Source organism: Zalophus californianus, chromosome 4, assembly GCF_009762305.2.
Source record: "Zalophus californianus isolate mZalCal1 chromosome 4, mZalCal1.pri.v2, whole genome shotgun sequence".
Taxonomy (NCBI): domain Eukaryota; kingdom Metazoa; phylum Chordata; class Mammalia; order Carnivora; family Otariidae; genus Zalophus; species Zalophus californianus.
In genome coordinates this window covers 189920632-189945940 of record NC_045598.1, presented here as the reverse complement: position 1 = coordinate 189945940, position 25309 = coordinate 189920632, and the positions used below count along the sequence as shown (strand labels likewise).

General features: G+C 50.3%; 1 protein-coding gene and 1 long non-coding RNA gene across 4 annotated transcripts in view; one reads left to right on the top strand and one right to left on the bottom strand.

The window, feature by feature from the left end:
- LOC113911085 (cytochrome P450 11B1, mitochondrial-like) overlaps positions 1-5539 on the top strand; it is a 14176-nt gene extending 8637 nt beyond the window's left edge. The window contains exons 9-11 of one of the 3 annotated variants that reach the window (XR_004820019.1): positions 157-2549; positions 3207-3992; positions 4811-5539. Coding sequence is in view for 1 of the 3 variants with exons in the window: in XM_027573266.2 (XP_027429067.2) it covers positions 157-270 (114 nt within the window). In the remaining 2 variants the exon portion in view is untranslated. Of the gene's footprint in view, positions 1-156; positions 2830-2903; positions 2971-3206; positions 3993-4810 lie in introns of those variants that run through there. The other 2 variants (XR_004820020.1, XM_027573266.2) reach the window with 2 other exon arrangements.
- On the bottom strand, positions 3939-25299 carry LOC118356905. Its single transcript, XR_004820021.1, has 4 exons — positions 25154-25299; positions 22243-22327; positions 21659-21766; positions 3939-4454 (listed from the first exon to the last, which is right to left on the bottom strand). It is a non-coding gene; the product is annotated as an uncharacterized LOC118356905 (long non-coding RNA).
- Between the last annotated feature and the right edge of the window lie 10 nt (positions 25300-25309).

The window sequence follows — 25309 nt, the reverse complement described above, 5'->3', positions numbered from 1 at the left end:
GTGGGGGCTGGGCGTGCTGGGCGGCCTGGCTGAGAACCACTGGCTTCTCCTTCGCTGCACCCAGCCCAAGGAGTAGGGTCCAGGAGGGCGGGGGAGGTGAGGCCCGGACCATGGGACTGAGGAGTTGTGCTCCTGGAACCCGCGCCTCTGTCCTAGGTGCTGAACAACTTCCTGGTGGAGACCCTAACACACGAGGATGTAAAGATGATCTACCAGTTCATACTGATACCCTCCACCCTCCCCCTCCTCACTTTCCGGGCCATCAGCTAGTCACGTCACCACGCTGTCAGGCCAGCCACTCCGCCAGCCCCCCTCTGCCTGACCCCAGGTCACCCCTGTTTTCTCCCAAGGGCCCTGCTTCTTGAGCCATGGCACTGGGCAGCCAGCACCTTGCACAAAGGGTCAGGGGGATGACCCTTGATTGCAGGTCCTGGCTGTGTGCCCAGTCCCCCCAGCACCTTCTCCAGCAAGGAGCACCATCGGAGGGCCTTTGAGCCTCTGTCGCCCCAACACTAGCTCCAGGGTCTTCGGAACCGCCGAACCCCCCGCCTCCCTGTCCAATCTCTTTTCCCCTCTGTACTCAACTCTGCCCCCATGAAGAGCTGCCAGCTTGGGGTCCCTGTCCTGCTCGTTGCCATTTCAAACGCCGTACTCATTTTCGGCAATGCTCTTGCCCAGCCTAGAGCTTCAAGCTCGGCTGTTGGTCGCCCCCCCAGCTGTTCTGCTCAGTCCACTTGGGCTCCTCCTGGCACTGCCAGTCCTCTGCGTTGTGGCTGAAGCACCCAGCCAAGGGCCCGGAGAAGTGGGTCAAGAGCAGTGTGTATTAGAAGAATAGCCACTGCGGCGCTGACGTGGACACCTGGGCCAATGGTACTCCTCTGAAAGCAGGGAGGATGGTGAACTCCTCTGGCTGGCCACAGGGTGACCACAGAGAAGTCTCTAGAAGGCGGCTTGGGGCCATCTCAGCCAGGCACAGCCACGTGTTCCCCTTAATGAAGCCCTCTGTGTGCAGTGCCTGGCGGCCCTCTGGCAGTGGCCCTCAGGAGAGGAGCCAGCCCTGACGTCGTGGGAGGAAGAGGCTCTGAACAGCTGAGAGCCGGCTGGGGTCTCCTGGCTGGCAGAAGCGAGCAGCCTGTCCCGTGCTGCCTGGGGCCAGGTGCCCCCGCCCCCGAGTAGAAAGGGGCCGGGAGGCAAGGCTGGGTGGTGGGGTCGCTCTGCTCGCCCTCCCTCCTAACCCCACCCCCACCTCCACTAGGGAGAACCAGACCCTGAGCTCACAGCAAGGCAGGGAGGGAGGCGGGGCCGCACCCTGGCTGAGCCAGCCCTGCCCTCGCCCAGGTGCCCCTAGGGCCTATGTTCCCGTGCAGATTCCCTGGAGAGGGAAAGGATTTGCACCCTCCTGGCCGATCGGTGGTGGAGGAGGACTGCTGCCAGTAGCGTCGGCTTCTCCCCGCTCCGGCCAGAGACGGCTGAAGGGGCCGTGGGGCCGCGGAGAAGAGGGGCTCCAGACCCTGCGGGCACACGGGCACAAGCCGGGGCCCGGCCTTTCCATCGCGCCCAGCCCTTCATCCCTCTGAGCCTCGAGTTCTTCCCGGGGGCATTGTGTTCGAGAACTCCCACCTCACAGGCCCCGGGGAGGACCCAGCAAGTTGGCATCTGGAAGGTGCCCAGCTCTCTGCTTCAGCAGGCGCTCGATGAACGCAGATTCCTTCTCCGCCGCTCAAAAGTCGCCTCTCTATTTGAGGCCCTGCTCTGTGGTGACGCGAGGTGGCAGGCAGGCCTGGAATGGAAGCCCCCCCCCCCCCCCGGAGAGAGCCTGTGTGTGTCCCTCTGTGCTGCGGGGCACACGTGTTCCCTCCTCTTCACAGCAGCCCTGGCAGGGGAGCACTGAGCTGACCCGTGTGGCCCAGGCCGGGAAACCGAGGCTCGGAGAATCCGTCCAGCTGCACAGCCTCGCGGCTCATCCGTGGCAGAGGTGCCACGAGAACCCCGCTCCTCGGGCCCTCCCCGCGCCTCTTCCCCCCCATCAAAGGACGTGGGGTTGGGAGTGACCGCACACATCTTGGAAACAACCTCGCAGTAAAGCGTCTTGGGGTCAAAATCGTCTCTATGTCCGCGGCGCTCCTGCAGTCTCACTGTCCAGCGCTCTGTGGAAGTCCCTTTTCGTGTGTCCTGCTTGGAATTCCCCGAGGCTCTTGGCTGCGGACGTCCACTGGGCTCTTTCTGAAAATCCTCCAGGTGATCTGGAGGGACCCCGCTTGATGATCCTCGTTCCAGTGCCTCGTCAGGACTTCCCGTGCAGGAATAGCCTTGCCTTTAACATCGCGGACGTCCACAACCGGGACATCTGTTCCTCGGGCAGGGGGCCTGGGCTGAGGCTGCGCTGCACCTGAGCGATTCTCTGGCTCCTTCCAGTCCCCCAAGCATGGTCCCCTGCCCAGGGCCACCTTTTGTGTTCATTACTCAGCCTGGGGGTTCCCCGAAGACGCGAGGGACAAGAATCCTGAGCCAACGTGAGGGCGTTTATCCTGGTTCTCAGGCGGGAACGGGTGGGTGTTCCACCTCACCCCCCGCCTTGGGGAACTCAGCTTCCTTCTCTTCTCCTGATACAGGCATAGTCTTTCAAAGTCCTGCCCTGGGGCGCCTGGGGGGCTGCGCCGGTTAGGGATCTGCCTCGGGCTTGGGTCCTGATCCCAGGGTCCTGGGATGGAGCCCTGCACTGGGCTCCCTGCTCAGCGGGGAGTCTGCCTCTCCCTCTGCCGCTGCCCCTCCCCCAGCTCCTGCTCTCTCTTGCTCTGAAATAAATAAAATCCTAAAAAAAAAAAAGTCCTGCCTTCAGTGGGGTTCCAATCGCAACTTCTAATCCTGCTTGGGTCCTATGCCTCACACCCTTTCCCCCATAGAACCGGACCCTCCCTGACCCGCAGGGGCTGCTGGGCTGGCTGCTCCCTTGCCCGTCATTCTACTCGTTTCTGGATTTTGAAGATGTCCAGCTCAGGCATGCATATTCTTTTTTCCATGTTTGTGGTTATTTTTGTTTCAAAAAAGGAAAGACTGAAACAGTATCAGCCTCCTGACTGGTCATAATCTGAGCACCCTGTCGCACGCTGTCATGGTGCTCCTGGGGGAGCACGGGGCTGACAACGTGTGGCACAGCCTCACTGAAATCTCACTCTGTTTGCAAACACTTTTCCTCTTTCTTGCAGAAATATCTGCCTACCTTGCAAGACAGGTCCTAGAGTGACTGGCTGTTTGTCGAAGCAGGATTTCCCTTTGGGCTGCAAAATGTTCCGGAATTCGACGGTGGTGATGGCTGCACAGCATGGTGAATATAGTAAAAAAGACCAAATTACACACTTTGAAATGACGAATTTTCTGTTGTGTGGATTCTATCTAATTTAAAATCAAGTTTAAGAAGGAGGAGAGGACAGGGCAAAAGAAGGTGTAGCTCTTGTGCTCCCTTCACGTCTCTTTTCTGACCCGGACCCTGTGTGCAATGAGAATGACAGCAGCAGCCCAAGAGTCCCCCTGCCATTTCAAGGCGCTCACCAGCTGGCCCTCAGCCCCTTACCCTTCTCAGAGGTCAGCAGCTGAGGAAACCTCTCGCCGGCGTGAAGACAGGTGCCATTTTGACGGAGGACTCTGGTTCACGCACGACTGGTCTGACCCACACAAAGGCACCGGGCACAGTGTCCAATGTCAGGCGCTCATTGTCTATGTGCTACCTTGTCGCCAAGCACCCTCCTGCGACCATCGTCCCGACCTGAAACCGGAAGCATGGAGCCTCAGGTGGCCTCAGCTGCCTGTGGTCTGGGCACAGCTGGGATTGCTCTTTCAGCCGACACATGCACTGTCCCCTGTAACTGTTCTGCTTTTCATTCGAAGACTCGATCTCTGTATGCTAAAGTGGCAAGAGGTTTTGGTTTACTTGTGAGATGATGTCTAAAGAGGAACGAACAGATCAAACGCTAAAACCACAAAGAAATCTCCGGGTAAGCAGTACCCAAACAATGATGTTCTTTATTTCTCTCTTGAAATAAGCTTAAAGGGGTAACCGGCCAACTGGGAGGCGTGTGGGTCAGGGTCCCCGCTCACAAGGGAGGAAAGGAGAGTGAACTTGCTCTGAGGAATGGGGGGAGAGATCAGGCCCTCCAAGAGGGCTTCTCATGTCAGTGTATTGCTGACTAGGATGGAGGCAACGCTCAGGAAAAATGTTGACTCTCCCAGGCGCACAGTTCCCTCTAACTCCTCCTCAATTGTATAATCAGGTAGGATATCCCTCTCAAAATTAGTAGGTCCTCCGTCATTGCAACTCATAGAATTACAACAATGAACAAAATAAAAACTATTAGTTTTAAGGATTCTCGGGGCTTCAGGAGGTGTTTCGGATGGATATAAAAAAGTGCAGTTGGATGTGCAGTTCTTGTAAACGTATAGTTCCCGAACATTCAAACCTAGAGATACAGAGAAGAAAATCATTGATTTCAGTTTTCTACTTGCAAATATCAAAGCACACTTCACCCAGTACTAACTAGCTCCATGCCCACATTCTACATCCGCAAATGCTACGTTGCCTAGAATTCTTCACTGATAAAAGAATGTCCAAGTAAGGTCACTAGAGGGTCTGGTTCCTCCTTGAACAACTTCTGGAGATGTTTTTCTGTCTACACTGCCACCTCGCCTCTGCCTCGGGCTCTCCCTAAATAGTAGGATGGCACCTTGGCACATAGCTGTACACATGAAATGCCCTGTTCGTTATTTGTCCCAAGAATTCCAGGGCTCTATAAATACAATTGCTTGTGTCCCACAGGATCACACAGCCCCTGAAGTGGAGTGCCCCTGGAAGTGTGGCCCTCACCTGAGTTTCTGCAGTTAGATTGGCCCCTTGGCCAGATGTTCCCAGCTCCCGGCCCAACATATAAACGTCGATGCACGCTTAATGCCAACCTGCTCCCCAGCACAGACTGGGCGCTCTGTCCCCCGGAGGTCCCACAACTACTGTGATGACCTTCCCTGGTGGGCACACCCAATAGCCTCGGCCAACAAATGCCACTGGAGCAAGGCTCCATCTGAGGCCTCCTTCGAGAGTCCTTCAGTTCAATTCCTCGGCTCTCATTCATGAGTTCTGTTCCCCTGGTGACCCCAGTGTTTACACCATACTTTCTCCCTGGAACTTGCCACAGTTGATGTATCCACTCATGGCTCTGGGGTTAAAGAGAAGGAATGAACAACTGGCTCCAGTCACTTGCTTTTCTTTATTTGCCGTGTAACGGACTTTAGAAAGTTCAGTACTGTACTGCAGAGTGCATATTCATAAGTCGACTGCCGAGTGGCTTTTCATGAAGTGCTGCTCCTAACCATATCACCAACATCAAGGTCCAGAAACAGAACTGGATGAAAACCCTTGTTTCCTGCTTCTGTCCCTCCATCAGGCACTATAAGCAGCCAAAGCCAAAGATAAGAAGTGTCTTGATTTGAAAGCCTGTATGTTAATTTTGTCTGTTGTTGAACTTTGTGATTATGAAATCCTGCATTGTTTCTTTTGGTGTCTGGCTTCTTTTCTCTACTTTGTGTTTTCTCTACTTTGTGTTTTTCTCTCTCCACCCCTGCTATGGCCCCCGTTCTACATTGTTTACTCTCATAGTTGTATACTTTTCCACTGATGAATATTCCACGGTTGATGGTTGATGGACATTAGGATTGTTTCTGGCTTTTGTCTATCCCCAAAGAGTGCTGCAAGGAATATTCTTGTCCTCATCTTGAGGTGAGCATGTGTGAGTTCTTTATAGGTGGTAAGGCTGAGTCTTTACGATGCATGTATATGGCTTTAGCAGATGCTGCTGAAGAGTTTTCCAGAACGGTTGTACCTATTTACACTCCAAAGGATCATGTACACTTTGAAATCCTGCCACCACACGAGTGGTCATTTGTGAATGTTTAATCATTTTGGGGGGTTACCGTATCATGGTTTTGAATTGCGTTTCCAACAAAAACAATGATGTTGAGCATCTTTTTGTAGATTTATTACCCATTTGGATATCATTTTCTCGTAAACAGCCTTCAAGCCTTTTTGCTCGAATTTCTACCCAATGATCTGCTTGTTCAATTGTTCATTCATAGGATGAAGTTCATTCTATATACTGAACACAAGCTCCTGCGCAGACAGTGTTTTGACGGGCTTTCTCTTCATCTGTGGCATCGTTTTCACAGTCTTTCCATATCTTCTCGTGGCTAGGAGTTGTGAATTTTTATGTAATTCCATTTGCCACTTTTCCCACATGTAACCGGCACTATACTGTTCGGTTTTCTTAAATTCGTAATTATCCTACAATACAAAGATATTCTTCCCCATTTCTCTTTAAAAAACAAAACTACCCTTTTCTTTTTTTAAATTTGTTTTAGAAAGCATCTTTTGAAAAAGATTTTATTTTTTTATTTGAGAGAGAGAGAGTGATTGCACACACAAGCTGGGGGAGAGGCAGAGGGAGAAGCAGACTCCCCTGCCGAGCAGGGAGCCCGATGAGGGGTTCAATCCCAGAACGCTGGGATCATGACCTGAGCCGAATGCAGAAGTTTAACTGATTGGAACCAACCAGGCACCACTAGAAGGCATCTTTCAACTAACGTTTTTAAAAATTTTACTTAAATTCAATATAGGTAACGTAGTGTATTATTAGTTGTAGAGGTGGAATTTAATTATTCATCAGTAGCATACAGCACCCAGTGCTCATCATAGCAAGTGCCCTCCTTAATGCCCGTCTCCCAGTTACCCCATTCCCCACCCACTTCCCATTAAGCAACCTTCAGTTTCTTTCCTACAGTTAGAGTCTTTATGGTTTGCTTCCCTCTCTGCTTTCATCTTATTTTATGTTCCCTTCTCTTCCCCTACATTCACCTGTTTTGTTTCTTAAATTCCACGTATGAGTGAGATCATATGGTATTGTCTTTCTCTGACTTATTTCACTTGGTTAATACCCTCTAATTACATCCACGTCGTTGCAATTGGCAAGATTTCATTCTTTCGGTGGCTGAGTAATATTCCATTGTACATAGAGACCACATCTTCTTTATCCGTTCATCTTGTCGATCCACATCTGGGCGCTTTCCATATTTTGGGTATTGTGGACACTGCTGCTATAAACATTGGGGTGCATGTGCCCCTTCAAATCACTATATTTGTGTTCTTTGGATAAATACCTAGTAGCCCCTGGCTCTTTTAGTATTTATATGGAGATCCACAAAGCACCTGAAGCTGCTTCTTTTGTGTAAAGTAAATACAGCAAATAAGATCTCATCTACCCACCAGTGGTGAGTACAGACAAGCATCTTTCCCCAATCCCTGCAGGGCCAACCTTGTCAGAAAGCACGTAACTAGACACCTGTGAGATCTCTTTTCTCCTCGATAGGTCTAGTTTTCAACCATGACACCAACATCAGACTGTCAAAATGACTGACGAAATGATATAATCTTGAGAGTTAAGAGTGCAAGTCCTCCAGCTTTTCTCCTCTTCCACACGATTGCCTTGGACATTCCTAGCCCTTCATATTTCCATAAACTTTCGGATATTTGGAATCAACGTGCACACCCACTCGCAAATGTGCGGGCGCACATGCAGACACACACACACTCACACACATTGACCTGCTGAGACTCTGACTGGAATATCATGGAAGTTTTCGATTAATTTGGGGAGAACAGCCACCTTACCCCTACCAGGTTTCACCATCCATAAGCCTGGTGTATCCGTTTATTTAATCTTCCATTTCAATTGCATTTTTGCTGTTTCGATGTGGAAATCTTGGCGAGATCTGCTTGCATTTCTTTCTGGGCATTGCGGTGCTTTTTAAAATGCTACGGGTTTCTTGAAAATTTCATTTTGAATTTGTTGTTGCATAAAAATACAATTGATTTTTTTTGAACTGATTTTGGAGTACTGACCTTGTATCCAGGCCATTGCCTGATTGTGTGTGTGTGTGTTCTACACACCTCACACCCAATCCCCTCTAGTCTCTCATTACTTACTGTCCTATGGCACATCTGTCAAACACAATGAATGACCGCCGATAAAGTCTTATTAACTCAACTCCACACTTTATTCAGATTTCGTTCATTTTTCCTTAACATTCTTTTCCTGTTCCACGACCCCATGCAGGATACTGCATCACATTGGGTGGGGCATAACTTATCGACAGTAGGATTCTATTCCGATTTGGGTAGTATTTTTAAATCTCTAGTCATAAGAGAGGATCATCTGTGATTTCCATTCTTCCGATGTCTTTGCTGGGCTTTTGGGTTGGGGTGAGGCTGTCATCAGGCAGGGGGAATGTGTTGGGGAGCAATCCTCCTTGTTTTTCTCTGGAAGCGTTTGTGTAAGATTGGGCCGATTTCTCCCTTAAAGCTAGTGGGGAATTTGCCAGAAAAGCACTCTCTACTTGGGTAGGTTTTCCAGAAATGAGTCGGGACACTTCGGCTTTATGATGTCATTGTGGGTCAGATGTAGTTAAAATGCGTTTTTCAAGGTACTGTTCATTTCATCGCGCAGCTCAGATTGATCACAAGAAGGCTATTCATAGTGGCTCTTATTATCTATACAAGGTCTGTACAGTCTCAGGGATGCCTCCCTTTTCATTTCTGATAATGAAATTATGAATTTTATGTTTCTCTCTTTGATTTCTCCTACTGTTTTACCAATACTATGAATCCGTCCAAAGAACCAGCTATTGGCTTTGTGGGGATTTTATCTGGTTTGTGTTGTTTTTGTCTTCCTATTTCAAGGATTTCTGCTATCCTCTTTACATTTCCTTCCTATTGCTTTGGGTGGATTTCCTATTCTCCTCCTACCTTCCTGAGTGGAAGCCTAGGGACTTTTCCCCCTTTATGTCCTCTACTAGATGCCGGGAGTGTTCCCTATTTGGCTCTCGGCACCGCTTTACCTGCTCTCCACTCATTTTCCCATGTCATAGCTTTCTAATCGTTGAGACCTCAATATTTTCTCATTTTGGTTGTGGCTTCTCTTTTGGTGACTGGTAGTAATTCCTAAGAAGTGGAGGATTTCCCAGTTCTCTTCTGAGTCATGATTTCTAGTTTAATTCCACCGTAACAGAGAAGGAACTCTAAATAATTTCAGTCCTTATTGCAAACGTCATAAGCGACCTTGTAAAGCGTGGGTACTTGCTCATGCGTGGCTCTGCTGCTATATATATAATGATTACTCCTGGTCTGTAAACGGCATCGTTCAGACCTTCAGGAGCAGAGGCCGGCAAACAAGAGCCCGCGGGACGACCCCAGTCCACCAGCTGCGTCTAGCAGTCAAGATTTGTTGGGACATAGGGACGATCACTATGTGTCCCCATCCTCTGTGGTGGCTTCCACCTCCTCACGGGCAGTGCTGGGTGCTTGCAATTAAGACTAGAAGGCTTACAGAGCTGCACACATTTCCTCCCTGATCCTTTACAGAAAGACTTCATCCACCGGGGGTGTACCGCTGCGGTAAGTTTTGCCTCCTTGCTCTGGCATCTAGAAGCTATGGGGAGAGACGTGTTAACGACAATCACGCTGTCATTGTGGATCTATCTACAGTTCCTAAATTCTGTGGAGGATTTTTCTGTGTGGATCTTCATCCTGTGATTGGGCGTGTGTGCATTTCCACGGTGGTTTCTTCCAGGTTTTCTTACCCCTTCCTCTCCATACAGTGGTGCTCTTCACACAAGTGACGTTCTTGTCTTAATGTTCCTTTGCCTCAGTGTGGGCGGAAGAGCTTTCTTTGGCCAATATTTAAGTTGTATACCACGTTCTATATTTTATTTTCAACCTTTTTACATTCCTTTTATTTATTATTTTATAAAGATTTTATTTATTTGAGAGAGAGTGACAGAGAGCACAGGTGGGGAGGAGAGGGAGAGGCAGGCTACCCGCCGAGCAGGGAGCCTGACGCGGGGCTCGATCCCAGGACCCTGAGATCATGACCTGAGCCAAAGGCAGACGCTTAACCAACTGGGCCACCCAGGAGCCCCTACATTCTCATTTTATTTTTTTATTTTTTTAAAGTTTTTAAAAATTTATTTGTCAGAGAGACTGTGCACAAGCAGGAGGAGTGGCAGGTAGAGGGAGAAGCAGACTCCCCCCTGAGCAGGGAGCCCGACATGGACTCGATCCCAGGACCCTGAGATCATGACCTGAGCCTAAGGCAGCCGCTTAACTGACTGAGCCACCCAGGCATCCCTACAGTCTCATTTTTTAAAAAAGATTTTATTGATTTATTTGACAGAGAGAGACAGCCAGAGAAGGAACACAAGCAGGGGGAGGGGGAGAGGGAGAGAGAGAAGCAGGCTTCTGGCGGAGCCGGGAGCCCGATCAGGGCTCGATCCCAGGACGCTGGGACCATGACCTGAGCCGAAGGCAGATGTTCAACAACTGAACCACCCAGGTGCCCCAAGAAAACAGATTTTCATACATTGCCAGTGACAATGAAAAATGGGGGAGCCAAGATGGGGACCACTGTCCAGTTTCCTAAAAACGAACCGCACAGCTACCATACATCCCCAAAATTAGACTTCTGAGGGTTTCCCCCAGAGTAATTAGATAAAACAATGCATAGTTGTTGATGGCAGATTAATTTGTAACACGACACCCCCAGACTCATCCTGGGTGTTCTTCAGTGCGTAAAGGGTAAAGAAACCATGGTACATCCTCCCCGTGGGTATTCCTTGGCAGTAAAAAAGAGCAGATATTGATACATCCACCTGAATGAATGTCCAGGTAATTACGCTGCACGAGAAAGGCAAACTCCATGGTCCATGGTCCCTGTTAGAGGCCATTCTTGAAATGACCATCTTACAGAAGTGAACCCCAGATTAGTTTTGTGCACATGGGGAGGTGGGTCCATGGCAGGGCATTTAGGTGGGAAAGATGTCTGTGCGTCCATATGAGGGATGATTATGGTGATACGACTGTTCTTTCTCCTATTTTGAAAGCCAGTGCCCTGGCTGTGGCAGTGAACTATGGTCTTGCAAGATGTTATCACTGGAAGTGACTGAGTAAAGCTGTACAGGATCTTTCTGTATTTCCTGCGACTGCTTTCAATATACAATTGTCAAAAGGAAAACGTTTAACAGAAAAGGAATTTAAAACCTAACATACCATTACTTGCATTAACATTTAAATGGCTACACTTAGAAACCCAAGACTTTCAGAGTACACAGAAATTAATATATTCTGCTTAATAGAGGCATGCTTTAAAATGAGAATGTAGGGCGCCTGGGTGGCTCAGTCGTTAAGCGTCTGCCTTCGGCTCAGGTCCTGGGATCGAGTCCCACATCGGGCTCCCTGCTCAGCGGGAGGCCTGCTTCTCCCTCTCCCACTCCCCCTGCTTGTGTTCCCTCTCTCGCTGTCTCTCTGTCAAATAAATCAATAAAATCTTTTAAAAAAATGAGAATGTAGGGACACCTGGACGCCTGTCAAGTAGGTAAATAAGATTTTTTTTAAAAAAAATCTGGTTTCTTTACCGTCCCGCCAGCATTTGGGATGGTCCCTCTTTTTTAGTTTGGCCACTCTTGATTCATGATATCTAACACTGTTTGTCAATCTTCATTATCCTAGTGGCCAAAGATGTTGAAAATCTGTTCATGGGTTTACCTGCTACATGTGAATCCACATCGGTGAAATCTCTCTTCGTGTCGTTGGCCTCGTTCAAATGAGACCGGCTGCATTTCTGCTGTTGGATTGTGCGTATGCTCGAGACATCAGTCTTCTGTTGGATATGTGGTTTGCGTGCTTTTCCTCCCGGTGTGGAGCCTGCCTTTCCCTCTTCTGAACAGGGCCTTCCACACGGAAACAGTGATCACTGGTGGACGTCCCATGTCACCAATTCCCTTCGTATTGGTCGTGCTTTGTCGCCAAGGCTAGGCCCTCGTTGCCTAGCCACAGATGCCAACGACTTTCTCCTCTGTGCTCTCTTTTCCTAAAAGTTGGTAGATTTTACCTTTTACATTTAGCCCATGATCCTCTGGAGGTAATTTTTGAATACGATTTGAGGTTTAGGTCAAGATTCACTTTTGCCCGATCAAGTGGAAGAGGCTATCTTTCCCCCACCGACTATGTTTGCACCGTTGCCCCAAATCACTCGGGCATATGTGAGTGCAACCCTTTCTGGGTCTCTGTTGTGTTCCGGGTACTGTGTCTGTCCATTGCTGAGACATCACTGAGTTTGAGTGTGGGTCAAAGCTCAGTCTCTGAGGTTCAGAATTTTTCCGAAGAGGTGTTCCATTTACTTGCACAACCCCAGAAGTCAGCAAATATCCTGCAGGGGAAAATATGCAGGCATTCCAGCCCTCTGAAGGCTCTTGTCAACTCATTGTTTCGGTATCCACCAGGGCCGCTCGGGAAAACTGAGCCCCTGGAGCCCTATGGGGGTCAGTTATTAAATCCAGGTGTTCTAGCTTCCATGACTGGGGGGAGGAGCTGAGAGATGGACGTGTATCAAGGGCAGGCTGGTGATCAGAAGGATAGTCCAGAACCAGGTCTACTACTTGGAGCTGAGGCTGGGGGAAAGAGCCCACTTGGCAGGAAAATATCGACGCCATGCTTCTCTGCCCTCCCGTTCCGGGCCATGCAGAGAGAACTCTTAGAGATGTCTAAAGTGCTCGCCCACACACCTGTCGCCTCTGCAGCCCAGCAGCCAAGCAACGACTGTGCTCTTAGGAAGTACTCTTGGGAGAGGGGGCGGAACAGGATGGCAGAGGAGTGGGAGACCTGGATTTCCTCTGGTCCCAGGGATTTAGCTGGATAGGGATCAAACCATTCTGAATACCTACAAACTCAACAGGAGATCGACGAAAAAAATAGCAACAACCGTCTGAACAGAAAGGCTACCACTTAGTGGAAGGTAGGATGTGCGGAGAAGTGAATCCGAGGCGATATTCGGGAGGATAGACGGCGGGGGAGGGGGCCTCCGTTGGCCGCTTCTGGCAAGTGATAGAGCCGCGGAGCACAAAATCGGAACTTTTAGAACTCGGCTCTGCTGAGGGACGTCACTCCAGTGGCTAAGCGGGGGGTGGAAACCTCGCGGGACAGTGTGGTCTCAGGAACCTCGGGGTCACAGAAAGACCAGGGGTGCCTGAGTGCGGCAGAGCTCCCAGGTATCGGAGCGGGGAAGCCGGCTGCAGAGACGGAGCCGAGGCGCGGGCTCTCAGCTCAGGTTTGCCATAAACTGTGATCCGCGGCCCAGTCGGGCCACTGCTCCTCCAGCAGGGACCCAACAAGCGGCAGATCCGGGGAGTCTCCCTTCCTCCCCTGGGAGGAGCGGCGCGGGAGCGCACGGCAGAGATCTGCTGGGTTTGGAGACTCCACACGGGGTCGGGTGCCAGAGACAGAAATGCTCGGTCACAGGCCGGTGAGCACGGAGTGCAGCTGGAGACCGGGGAGATGGGAGTGACTGACTGCTTTTCTCCGGGGGCGCACTGAGGAGCGGGGCCCCAAGTTCTCCGCTCCTCCGGGCGGAGATTGGGAAGCCACCATTTTCACTCTCATCCTCCAAAGCTGTACCGAGAGCTTGCAGGGAACCAAGCTCCCGAGAGCAAACCCGAGCAGATTACTTAGCCTGGACAGACAAAGGCGGGGCAATTCCGCCTCAGGTGAAGACATTTGGGAACCACGGCAACAGGCCCCTCCCCCAGAAGATCAACACGAACAGCCAGCAAGCCAAGACCAAGTTTACCGATCAAGGAGAACGGGAGAACTCCAGCGCTAGGGGAATACTGCACATAGAATTCATGGCTTTTTTACCATGATTCTTTAGTTTTTCAAAGTTAATTTTTTTAACTTTTTTGTGAATTTTTCTTTTTCCCCTTTTCAACCAACATCTTATCAATCCCTTTTTTAAAAAAACATTTTTATTTTTCATTTTTAGAGTCATATTCTATCCCTTTATAGTAGTTACCCTTATTTTTGGCATATATATAAGTTGTTCTCTCTTTAAAATTTTGAGATACGTTTGTTCTAACAGATCAAAATATACCCTAAATAGTGTATGACTTTGTTCTACTCTCCTGCCTGATCACATTCTCTCCTTTTCCCTTTTTTAAAAAATCCTCTTCTTTTTTCACACAACTTCTTATCTCATCAATTCCTTCTATAAAGTTTCTTATAATTTTCATCTTTACAGTCACATTCCTTCCCTTCATCGTATTAACCCTTATTTTTATACATATATAAGTTTTTCTTTCTTTAAAATTTTGGGAGGCACTTTCTTCTAACAGACCAAAATACACCCAAAATCTAGTGTGTGGCAGTGATCTATGCACCAGCCTGATCATATTTGATCATATTCTGTTTTGTTTTGTTCTGTTTTTGTTTTTATCTTTTTCTTTATTTTTCTTTTATTTTTCTTTTTTTTTCCTTTCCCTTTCTTTCCCCCCAGCTTCAAGTCTTTTCTGATTTGTTTAGAGTATATTTTCTGGGGACGTGGTTACCCTGTTAGCATTTTGTTCTCTCATTCATCTATTCTCCTCTGGACAAAATGAAAAGACGGAAAAATCACCCCAACAAAAAGAACAAGAGGCAGTACTGACTGCCAGGGATCTACTCAATACAAACCTTAGTACGATGTCGCAACTAAGAGTTCAGAGTGATGATTTTAAAGATACTAGCTGGGCTTGAAAAAAGCGTGGAAGTTATTAGAGAAACGCTTTCTGGAGAAGTAAAAGAACTAAAATCTAACCAAGTTGAAATCAAAAAGGCTATTAATGAGGTGCAATCAAAAGTGGGGGCGCTAACTGCTAGGATAAATGAGGCAGAAGAGAGAATCAGTGATATAAAAGACCAAATGATGGAAAATAAAGAAGCTGAGAAAAAGAGAGAGAAACAACTACTGGATCACGAGGGCAGAATTTGAGAGATAAACGATACCATAAGACGAAACAACATTAGAATAGTTGGGATCCCAGAAGAAGAAGAAAGAGAGAGAGGGGCAGAGGGTATATTGGACCAAATTATAGCAGAGAACTTCCCTAATGTGGGGAAGGAAACAGGCATCAAAATCCAGGAGGCACAGAGAACTCCTCTCAAAATCAATAAAAATAGGACGACACCCCGACATCTAATAGTAAAACTTACGAGTCTCAGAGACAAAGAGAAAATCCTGAAAGCAGCTCAGGAGAAGAGATATGTAACCTACACTGGTAGAAACATTAGATTGGCAACAGACCTATCCACAGAGACCTGGCAGGCCAGAGGGGACTGGCATGACATATTCAGAGCACTAAATCAGAAAAATATGCAGCCAAGAATACTATATCCACCTAGGCTGTCATTGAAAATAGAAGGAGAGATAAAAAGCTTCCAAGACAAACAAAAACCAAGGAATTTGCAAACATGAAACCAGCCCTACAAGAAATATTGAAAGGGGTCCTCTAAGCAAAGACAGAGCATAAAAGCAACACAGACCAGAAAGGAACACAGACAATATACAGTAACAGTCACCTTACAGGCAATACAATGGCACTACACTCATATCTTTCAGTTTTTGCCATGAATGTAAACGGGCTCAATGCCCCAGTCAAAAGACACAGGCTATCAGACTGGAATAAAAAACAAGACCCATCGATATGCTGTCTGCAAGAGACTCCTTTTAGACCCAAAGACACCCCCACATTGAAAGTGAGCGGGTGGAAAACCATTTACCATGCTAATGGACACCAAAAGAAAGCTGGGATGGCAATGCTTATATCAGACAAATTAGATTTTAAACCAAAGACTGTACTAAGAGATGAGGAAGGACACTATATCCTACTTAAAGGGTCTATCCAACAAGATCTAACAATTGTAAATTTCTATGCTCCTAACATGGGAGCAGCCAATTATAGAAGCCAGTTAACAACAAAAGCAAAGAAACACATCGACAACAATACAATAATAGTGGGGGACTTTAACACTCCCCTCACTGAAATGGATAGATCAGCTAAGCAAATGATCAAGAAGGAAATAAAGACTTTAAATGACACATTGGACCAAATGGACTCCATAGATAGATTCAGAACATTCAGAACATTCCATCCCAAAGCAACAGACTACACATTCTTCTCTAGTGCCCATGGAACATTCTCCAGAATAGATCACATCCTAGGTCACAAATCAGGTCTCAACTGGCACCAAAAGATTAGGATCATTCCCTGCATATTTTCAGACCACAATGCTTTGAAGCTAGAACTCAGTCACAAGAGGAATGTCGGAAAGAACTCAAATACATGGAGGCTAAAGAGCATCCTACTAAGGAATGAATGGGTCAACCAGGAAATTAAAGAAGAATTTTTAAAAATCACGGAAACAAATGAAAATGAAAACACAACTGTTCAAAATCTTTGGGATACAGCAAAGGCAGTCCTAAGAGGAAAGCATATAGCAATACAAGCCTTTCTCAAGGAACAAGAAAAGTCTCAAATACACAACCTAACCCTCCACCTAAAGGAGCTGGAGAAAGAACAGCAAATAAAGCCTAAACCCAGTAGGAGAAGAAAAATAATAAATATCAGAGCAGAGATCAGTGAAGTAGAAACCAAAAGAACAGTAGAACAGATCAACGAAACTAGGAGCTGGTTCTTTGAAAGAATTAACAAGATTGATAAACCCCTGGCCACAGTTATCAAAAAGAAAAGAGAAATGACCCAAATCAACAAAATCATGAATGAAAGAGGAGAGATCATAACCAACACCAGAGAAATAAAACAATTATAAGAACATATTATGAGCAACTATATGCCAGCAGATTAGATAACCTGGAAGAAATGGATGCATTCCTAGAGATGTATCAACTACCAAAACTGAACCAGGAAGAAATAGAAAACCTGAACAGACCTATAACCACTACGGAAATTGAAGCAGTCATCAAAAATCCCCCAACAAAGAAAAGCCCAGGGCCAGATGGCTTCCCAGGGGAATTCTACCACACATTTAAAGAAGAATTAATACCTATTCTTCTGAAACTGTTCCAAAAAATAGAAATGGAAGGGAAACTTTCAAACTCATTTTATGAGGCCAGCCTTACCTTGATCGCAAAACCAGACAAAGACCCCATCAAAAAGGAGAATTATAGACCAATATCCTTGATGAAAACGGATGCAAAAATTCTCACCAAAATTCTAGCCAATAGGATACAACAGTACATTAAAAGGATTATTCACCACGACCAAGTGGGATTTATCCCTGGGCTGCAAGTTTGGTTCAACTTCCACAAATCAATCAACGTGGTACAATATATTAACAAAAGAAAGAACGAGAATCATATGATCCTCTCAATAGATGCAGAAAAAGCATTTGACAAAGTACAGCATCCTTTCTTGATCAAAACTCTTCAGAGTATAAGGATAGAGGGTACATACCTCAAGATCATAAAAGCCATCTATGAAAAACCCACGGCGAAAATCATTCTCAATGGGGAAAAACTGAGAGCTTTCCTTCTAAGGTCAGGAATGAGGCGGGAATGTCCACTATCACCACTGCTATTCAACATAGTACTAGAAGTCCTAGCCACAGCAATCCGACAACAAAAAGAAATCAAAGGCATCCAAATCAGCAAAGAAGAAATCAAACACTCACTCTTTACAGATGATATGACACTTTCTGTGGAAAACCCAAAAGACTCCACCCCGAAACTGCTTTAGAACTCATACACGAAATTCAGTCAAGTGGCAGGATATAAATTCAATGCATAGAAATCAGTGGCATTCCTATACATCAACCACAAGACAGAAGAAAGAGAAATTAAGGAGTCGATCCCATTTACAATTGCACCCAAAACCATAGGATGCCTAGGAATAAATCTAACCAAAGAGGCAAAGGATCTGTACTCAGAAAACTATAAAATACTCATGAAAGAAATTGAGGAAGACACAAAGAAATGGAAAAACGTTCCATGCTCATGGATTGGAAGAACAAACATTGTGAAGATATCAATGCTACCTAAAGCAATCCACACATTCAATGCAATCCCCATCAAAATACCATGAACGTTTTTCAAAGAAATGGAACAAATAATCCTAAAATTTGTATGGAACCAGAAAAGACCCCGAATAGCCAGAGGAATGTTGAAAAAGAAAAGCAAAGCTGGCGGCATCACAATTCCGGACCTCCAGCTCTATTACAAAGCTGGCATCATCAAGACAGTATGGTACTGGCACAAAAACAGACACGTAGATCAATGGAACAGAATAGAGAGCCCAGAAATGGACCCTCAACTCTAGGGTCAACTAATCTTTGACAAAGCAGGAAAGAATGTCCAAAGGAAAAAAGACAGTCTCTTCAACAAATGGTGTTGGGAAAACTGGACAGCCACATGCAGAAGAATGAAACTGAGCCATTTCCTTACACCACACACGAAAACAGTCTCAAAATGGTTGAAAGACCTAAATGTGAGACAGAAGTCCATCAAAATCCTAAGAGAAAATACAGGTAGCAACCTCTTTGACCTCAGCTGCAGCAACTTCTTCCTAGAAACATCACCAAAGGCAAAGGAAGCAAAGGCAAAAATGAACTATTGGGAGTTCATTAAGATAAAAAGCTTTTGCACAGCAAAAGAAATAGTCAACAAAACCAAAAGACAACCGACAGAATGGGAGAAGATATTTGCAAATGACATATCAGATAAAGGGCTAGTATCCAAAATCTATAAAGAGCTTCTTAAACTGGACACACAAAGAAGAAATGACCCAATCAAGAAACTGGGAGAAGACATGAACAGACATTTTTCCAAAGAAGACATCCAAATGGCCAACAGATGCATGAAAAAGTGCTCAACATCGCTCGGCATCAAGGAAATCCAAATCAAAACCTCAATGAGATATCAACTCACACCAGTCAGAATGGCTAAAATTAACAAGTCAGGAAATGACAGAGGTTGGCGGGGATGCGGAGAAAGGGGAACCCTCCTACACTGTTGGTGGGAATGAAAAGTGGTGCAGCCACTCTGGAAAACAGTATGGAGGTTCCTCAAACAGGGGAAAATAGAGCTACCCTACAACCCAGCAATTTCACTACTTGGTATTTACCCCAAAGATACAAATGTAGGGATCTGAAGGGGTACATGCACCCCGATGTTTATAGCAGCAATGTCCACAATAGCCAAACTGTGGAAAGAGCCAAGGTGTCCAACGACAGATGAATGGATAAAGAAGAGGTGGTATATATATACAATGGACTATTATGCAGCCATCAAAAGGAATGAGATCTTGCCATTTGCAACGATGTGGATAGAACTAGAGGGTGTTATGCTGAGCGAAATAAGTCAATCAGGGAAAGACATGTATCATATGACCTGATATGAGGAATTCTTAATCTCAGGAACAAACTGAGGGTTGCTGGAGTGGTCGGAGTGGGAGCGATGGGGTGGCTGGGTGATAGACATTGGGGAGGGTATGTGGTATGGTGAGCGCTGTGAATTGTGCAAGACTGTTGAATCACAGAGCTGTACCTTTGAAATAATACAATATATGCTAAAAATAAAAAAGGAAGAAAAAGAAGAAGATAACAGGAGGGGAATAGTGAAGCGGGGGAAACCGGAGGTGGGGGAGACGAACCATGACAGACAATGGACTCAGTAAAACTGAGGGTTCTAGAAGGGTGGGGGGGGGAGGATGGGCTACCCTGGTGATGGGTATTAAAGAAGGCACGTTCTGCATGGAGCCCCGGGTGTTATACACAAACAATGAATCATGGGACACTACATCAAAAACTAATGATGTAATGTATGGTGATTAACATAACTATTAAAAAAAAAAAAAGGAAGGGCTCTTGGCCAAAAGGCCCGGCAACGGGGATGAAGGGATGGACGTGCAGCAGGATAAAGTGAGGAGACGCCGGAGTCCCCTGCTGTCCACACTGTGGAAAACCACAGCGACCTTCCAGAGCAAGTCTCTGCTTCACCTCAGCCCTGCAGACCTCAGGCAAGTTCTCTCTGGGCCAAGTCTACCCCAGAGCCATAGGGGGTGAGGTGCTTGGAAGCAGAGTCCACAGCCCACTTCAGGAGCAGTCATCCCAACGTGTGGATGCACAACTCATCCAGGTCTCCCAGAGGGAGTGTAGCCCTGATGGTGGGTCTTTTCTCCTTTTGTAATGCAAGTGCCACACAAGCCATGACTGCTAAGCCATCCACTTCAAAGATGGCTGTCTGGAATAAACGAGTCACCAGCCACTGGACGAGATAAAGAGCAAGAAGCCCACACCTCCCCACCCCCGGCTCCTTTGCTTTAGGGATCTTGGTTGGTTTCCATAGGTGATCACTTGGGTGTCCTGTGTTTTCTCTTCCTGCGCTTTCAATTCCTACTCTCATGTTTTACTTATTTATTTAAGATTTTATTTATTTGAGAGAGAGAGAGACACAGTGAGAGAGAGAATACAAGCAGGGGGAGTGGCAGAGGGAGAAGCAGCCTTCCCGCTGAGCAGGGAGCCCGATCAGGGCTCGAACCCATGACCCTGGGACCATGACCTGAGCCGAAGGCAGATGCTTAACAACTGAGCCACCCAGGCGCCACCCCCCCAACTGTCATGTTTTAAATTCACCCATAAAAGATGGGCCCAAGAAACCCTGGGTCCCCACCCTTGACCCCAATAAAAGCAGAAGTCCCAGCCCATGCCCTCTCTCTCTACTACCCAGTACATCACTGTGTGCCTCCAGGAGCGCCTCGTAAGCTCCAGACTTGTAAGTGACAACCCCTGTCATTTCAAAGTCCCCTGATGGTTACTGCTGAGGGCCTCTTGCAATCCTATTAAGAACCATGAGGACCATTCCAGCCACATCGCCACATTACTGAGAGGCTGAGACCTGCACACCGTAGGTGCCCCCTGCAGGAACAAAGGACAGATCCTAGTTCCTGCCCGAGTCCCCAGTGCGGGCATCGGCACTTGGTACAACCAAGAGGTGGCAGTAAGAGGACTGTTTTGCAGGGTGCTTCGAACACAGAATGGCACGTGAAGATTCATAGGGATGCTGGGGAAGAACAGGGGCTGGAGGACAGGCCCTGAGCAGGGCCCAAGACAAGGCCTCTGCCTCCCTTCCCAGTCCCTACTGTGGCTGCAGCTCCCAGGGTAAGCGAGTGGTCACTGGCCTCTGGCTGTTCACGTTCTTCAGGGGAGTGGGACACATTTCTCAGGGCACGAGAGCCTCTGAATGAGAGGCAAGAGCATCCTGAAAGGACGCTCTGCCTGACCTTTCTGCCTAAGCTCACACTTGACCGTGGCTTCTGTGTGAGGTAGGCGCTGTCCTGACAAGTCCCTGGTACGCCCACTTCTTGGTTCTGCTTAGCTGGAAGCCCTCTGCAAAGACGGCCAGAATCAAACGGGCCACGAGGAATCACCCAGGTTACCCAGGGGTGTCAACCCCTGCGACCAAGGCCTGACAGGGGGGTGGAGCCCTAGAGGTGCAACCATCCCCTTGGCCCCTGGACACATCTCAGGAGGTGTGCACACTGCAGCCCGACCTTGCAGATTATGGGGTTCTCCAAGATGGTGCACACTACCCTTTCCTGGGGCTGAGCCTAGTGCCTGGGATGTGCTCCCAGGATGGGGGCAGAGCAGGCCAAGAGCCATGGGGCTGGGTGCAGAGAAAGAACAGATTGGACCTGCTCCCTGAAACTCACTAAATCACAAGGCGTAGGAAAGACAGGTACTTACGAATAGAGACTATCAGACAGCGCCTTACTTCATAGGCACATGTTCTCAGATTTGGACAGTTGAAGGTGTTGATGATGGAACACTCATGGCATTTCAAATTGTAGGTCCCTGAGAGAAAACTAAGCAGCATCAGGCTACAGCGTTTTCCGCCCTGTTACCAGCCGGTTACACCCTCCCTTGGCAGGTGACCCCTTCCCCCTGCCTTAAAGGACACACTGCTATAGGCAGAAGCCAGGAGTTGCTCCTGTTCCCAGAGACCAAGTGAGGGAACCCTGCGCTCTGCAGATAAGCTTCATCTGTCCAAGGAAGCCTGACCGTCCTAAAAGGCCAGTGCCCTCCCAGATGTCGCTGGACTCAGCCACTCCTGCCCACTCCAGAAGAGGAAGGGCCTCATCTAGAAAACCCCTCCTGACCCTCTCCTAGCTCAGGGACACTTCCAAATCCACCCCGTGCCCACCAATTGCACTGAAGACGGACGGCTCCGCTGGCTAAGATGACAGAAATTCCACTCAAATTCTTTCTCTGACCCTGGATAACACATAAATTCTTATTGCCTCCCAGACAGCCAGGGGGCTAATACTTACAAGCTGATATATTTTGATTGCTGACCAACGGCCAGCCAACGGCTAGGAGCAAGGCACAGAGAAGCATCATTTCTTGAACTTGAACCTATAGGTGAGGAGACACAGGGTGCATGTCAGCAGGCTCCATATCTACAGAGCGCCCCTCACAGGATGTGTGTCTGCCAGACCCACATGAGCAGCGAACAGGGCTCCTCAAGGAGGGTCAGCATGCACCAGGTCCCGCACGCACCTCTCAGCTCCTCTCCCCGCCTGCACCTGCATCCCCGCCCTGCAGGGCCCCAAGCTGCTCCACACAGGGACTGGGGGATAGGCCTTTCCCAGTAGGAAGCCTTCGTCACTCCTGCCTTCATCTTGCAGGAAGTCATCCTGCCTGCGCTCCAACAGGCAGAGTTCCGCCAAGACAGCCAGGCCCTGGGGCCGCCTCCACCCGAGGTCCATGCGCCCCCAGGTGCTTCTCCTTATGTACGCGTTGATGACAAGAGCAACTTGGGGAAAGTGCCAGAACATTGTCCACCGGGTGTTCCCTGCTCCCACCAGCATCTGGACAAACGTGGGGGGAAGGGAAGATGCCAGAAGCCTCCCTTGCACGCGGGCCACCGTGCGCGCCAGGAACGTTCTGCTAGCCGCCCCGCCTCTGTGGAATCAGGTGGCCCCGAAGTGCAGGCCACGGAGGGGCTGGGGACCCCACAGCTGAGCCCAGACCCTGGCGCTCTGCTCCAGGACGGCCCCCAAGGCACCGGGCAGTGCCTGCCTCTGTACTATGTTCCCATGGGGCCCCACCTGCACCCCCAACGCTGTGTGCCCAGGGTCCTTCGGAAACCGCCTCCCCTGCCCCAGCAGCTCGTCTCCCTGGATGCCCCATCTGCCTTTTCAGGGTCAGGATCAGTCATCAGTGCTCAGGGGGATGCATCTCTGCAGGGGGGTGGGGGTGTCGCCTGCCCGGAGGGGGAGCTTGACTGAGGAGGAGCCTGGCATCTGCCTGACTGGGCCCTCCCTGAGGGTGAGGGAGGCCACCTGCCTGAGAGTGGGGGACTCCTGTCTGAAGGGAGGGGTGACAGCCTGAGGGGGTGAGGGGGGTGCCTGAGGGGAAGCACCTGCCTGAGGTAATGGAGAGTGGGGAAGGGGGTGGGGGGATGGGGGCCACTTGTCTGAGGAGCCGGTGGGGGAACCAGGTCCCTGAGGGGGGTCGACCACCTGTCGGAGGGGGTGTCCCTGGCTGAGGGGCGTCCACCTGTGTGTGGGGGACCACCTTCCTGAGAGGTGGTGGCTGCCCTTTTGAGGGGGAATCCCTGGCTGAACGGGGTGGGGGGAGGCCACCTGTCGGGGAGCATCTGCCTGTCTGGGTAGGGGAGCGCCTGCCTGATTAGGGGTCACCTGTCCAGGAAGAAGCATCTGCCTGAGAAAGGGGCCGCCGGTCACGGGGGCTGAGCACCCGGCTGAGAGAGGGAAGCGCCTGGCTAAGGGGGGTTGCCGCCTGTCGGGGGGAAGCACCTTCTGAGGGGGTGACGGCCGCCTCACTGGGGGCGAGATGAGCACTTGGCTGGGATGGACTTGGCCTTTGCGGGGGGAGCAGCTGCCTGAGGGAGGACGGCCACCAGCCGGAGGGAGGAGCAGCTGCCTGAGGGAGGACGGCCACCAGCCGGAGGGAGGAGCAGCTGCCTGAGGGAGGACGGCCACCAGCCGGAGGGAGGAGCAGCTGCCTGAGGGAGGACGGCCACCAGCCGGAGGGGGGAGCACCTGCCTGAGGGAGGACGGCCACCAGCCGGAGGGAGGAGCAGCTGGCTGAGGGAGGACGGCCACCAGCCGGAGGGGGGGAGCAGCTGCCTGAGGGAGGACGGCCACCAGCCGGAGGGAGGAGCAGCTGGCTGAGGGAGGACGGCCACCAGCCGGAGGGGGGAGCACCTGCCTGAGGGAGGACGGCCACCAGCCGGAGGGAGGAGCACCTGCCTGAGGGAGGACGGCCACCAGCCGGAGGGAGGAGCAGCTGGCTGAGGGAGGACGGCCACCAGCCGGAGGGGGGAGCAGCTGCCTGAGGGAGGACGGCCACCAGCCGGAGGGGGGAGCAGCTGCCTGAGGGAGGACGGCCACCAGCCGGAGGGAGGAGCAGCTGCCTGAGGGAGGACGGCCACCAGCCGGAGGGGGGAGCAGCTGCCTGAGGGAGGACGGCCACCAGCCGGAGGGGGGAGCACCTGCCTGAGGGAGGACGGCCACCAGCCGGAGGGGGGAGCACCTGCCTGAGGGAGGACGGCCACCAGCCGGAGGGGGGAGCACCTGCCTGAGGGAGGACGGCCACCAGCCGGAGGGAGGAGCAGCTGGCTGAGGGAGGACGGCCACCAGCCGGAGGGGGGAGCAGCTGCCTGAGGGAGGACGGCCACCAGCCGGAGGGGGGAGCACCTGCCTGAGGGAGGACGGCCACCAGCCGGAGGGAGGAGCAGCTGGCTGAGGGAGGACGGCCACCAGCCGGAGGGGGGAGCACCTGCCTGAGGGAGGACGGCCACCAGCCGGAGGGGGGAGCAGCTGCCTGAGGGAGGACGGCCACCAGCCGGAGGGGGGAGCAGCTGCCTGAGGGAGGACGGCCACCAGCCGGAGGGAGGAGCAGCTGGCTGAGGGCAGTGGCCGCTGTCTGAGGGGAGCCCCTGGGAGAGGGGGGCCGCCTGTCTGCGCAGCCCCCTTGCCGCAGGGGGAGAACGCCTTCCCTGTCGGCGGGGGCCGCCTGCACCCCTGCTGTCCCCGCCCTGTGAGGAGCCCCCCCCCCCCGCCCCAGCCGGTGGCAGCCCCTCCTGGCGGTGGGGCCGGCCTGCCTCCCGCCCCAGGCCTCCGCTGCCGCTCCCCCATGACAGCCCCTTCCCACTCCGCCCGGCCGGCTCCCTGAGCCCACGGTCCGCAACGACCCATGATGACCACAGAGAACCTTCTGGAACCCTGGGCTGGCGCGGCCGGAGACCGTGGGCACAGCGGGGTTCGGAGGCACAGCCGCAGCAGGGGAGCAGGAGGACCCTCCGCACCACAGTCGCGCTTCTCACAGCAGGGGCACGTCCCCAAGGATGTCTGCGTGGGCGTGGCCAAC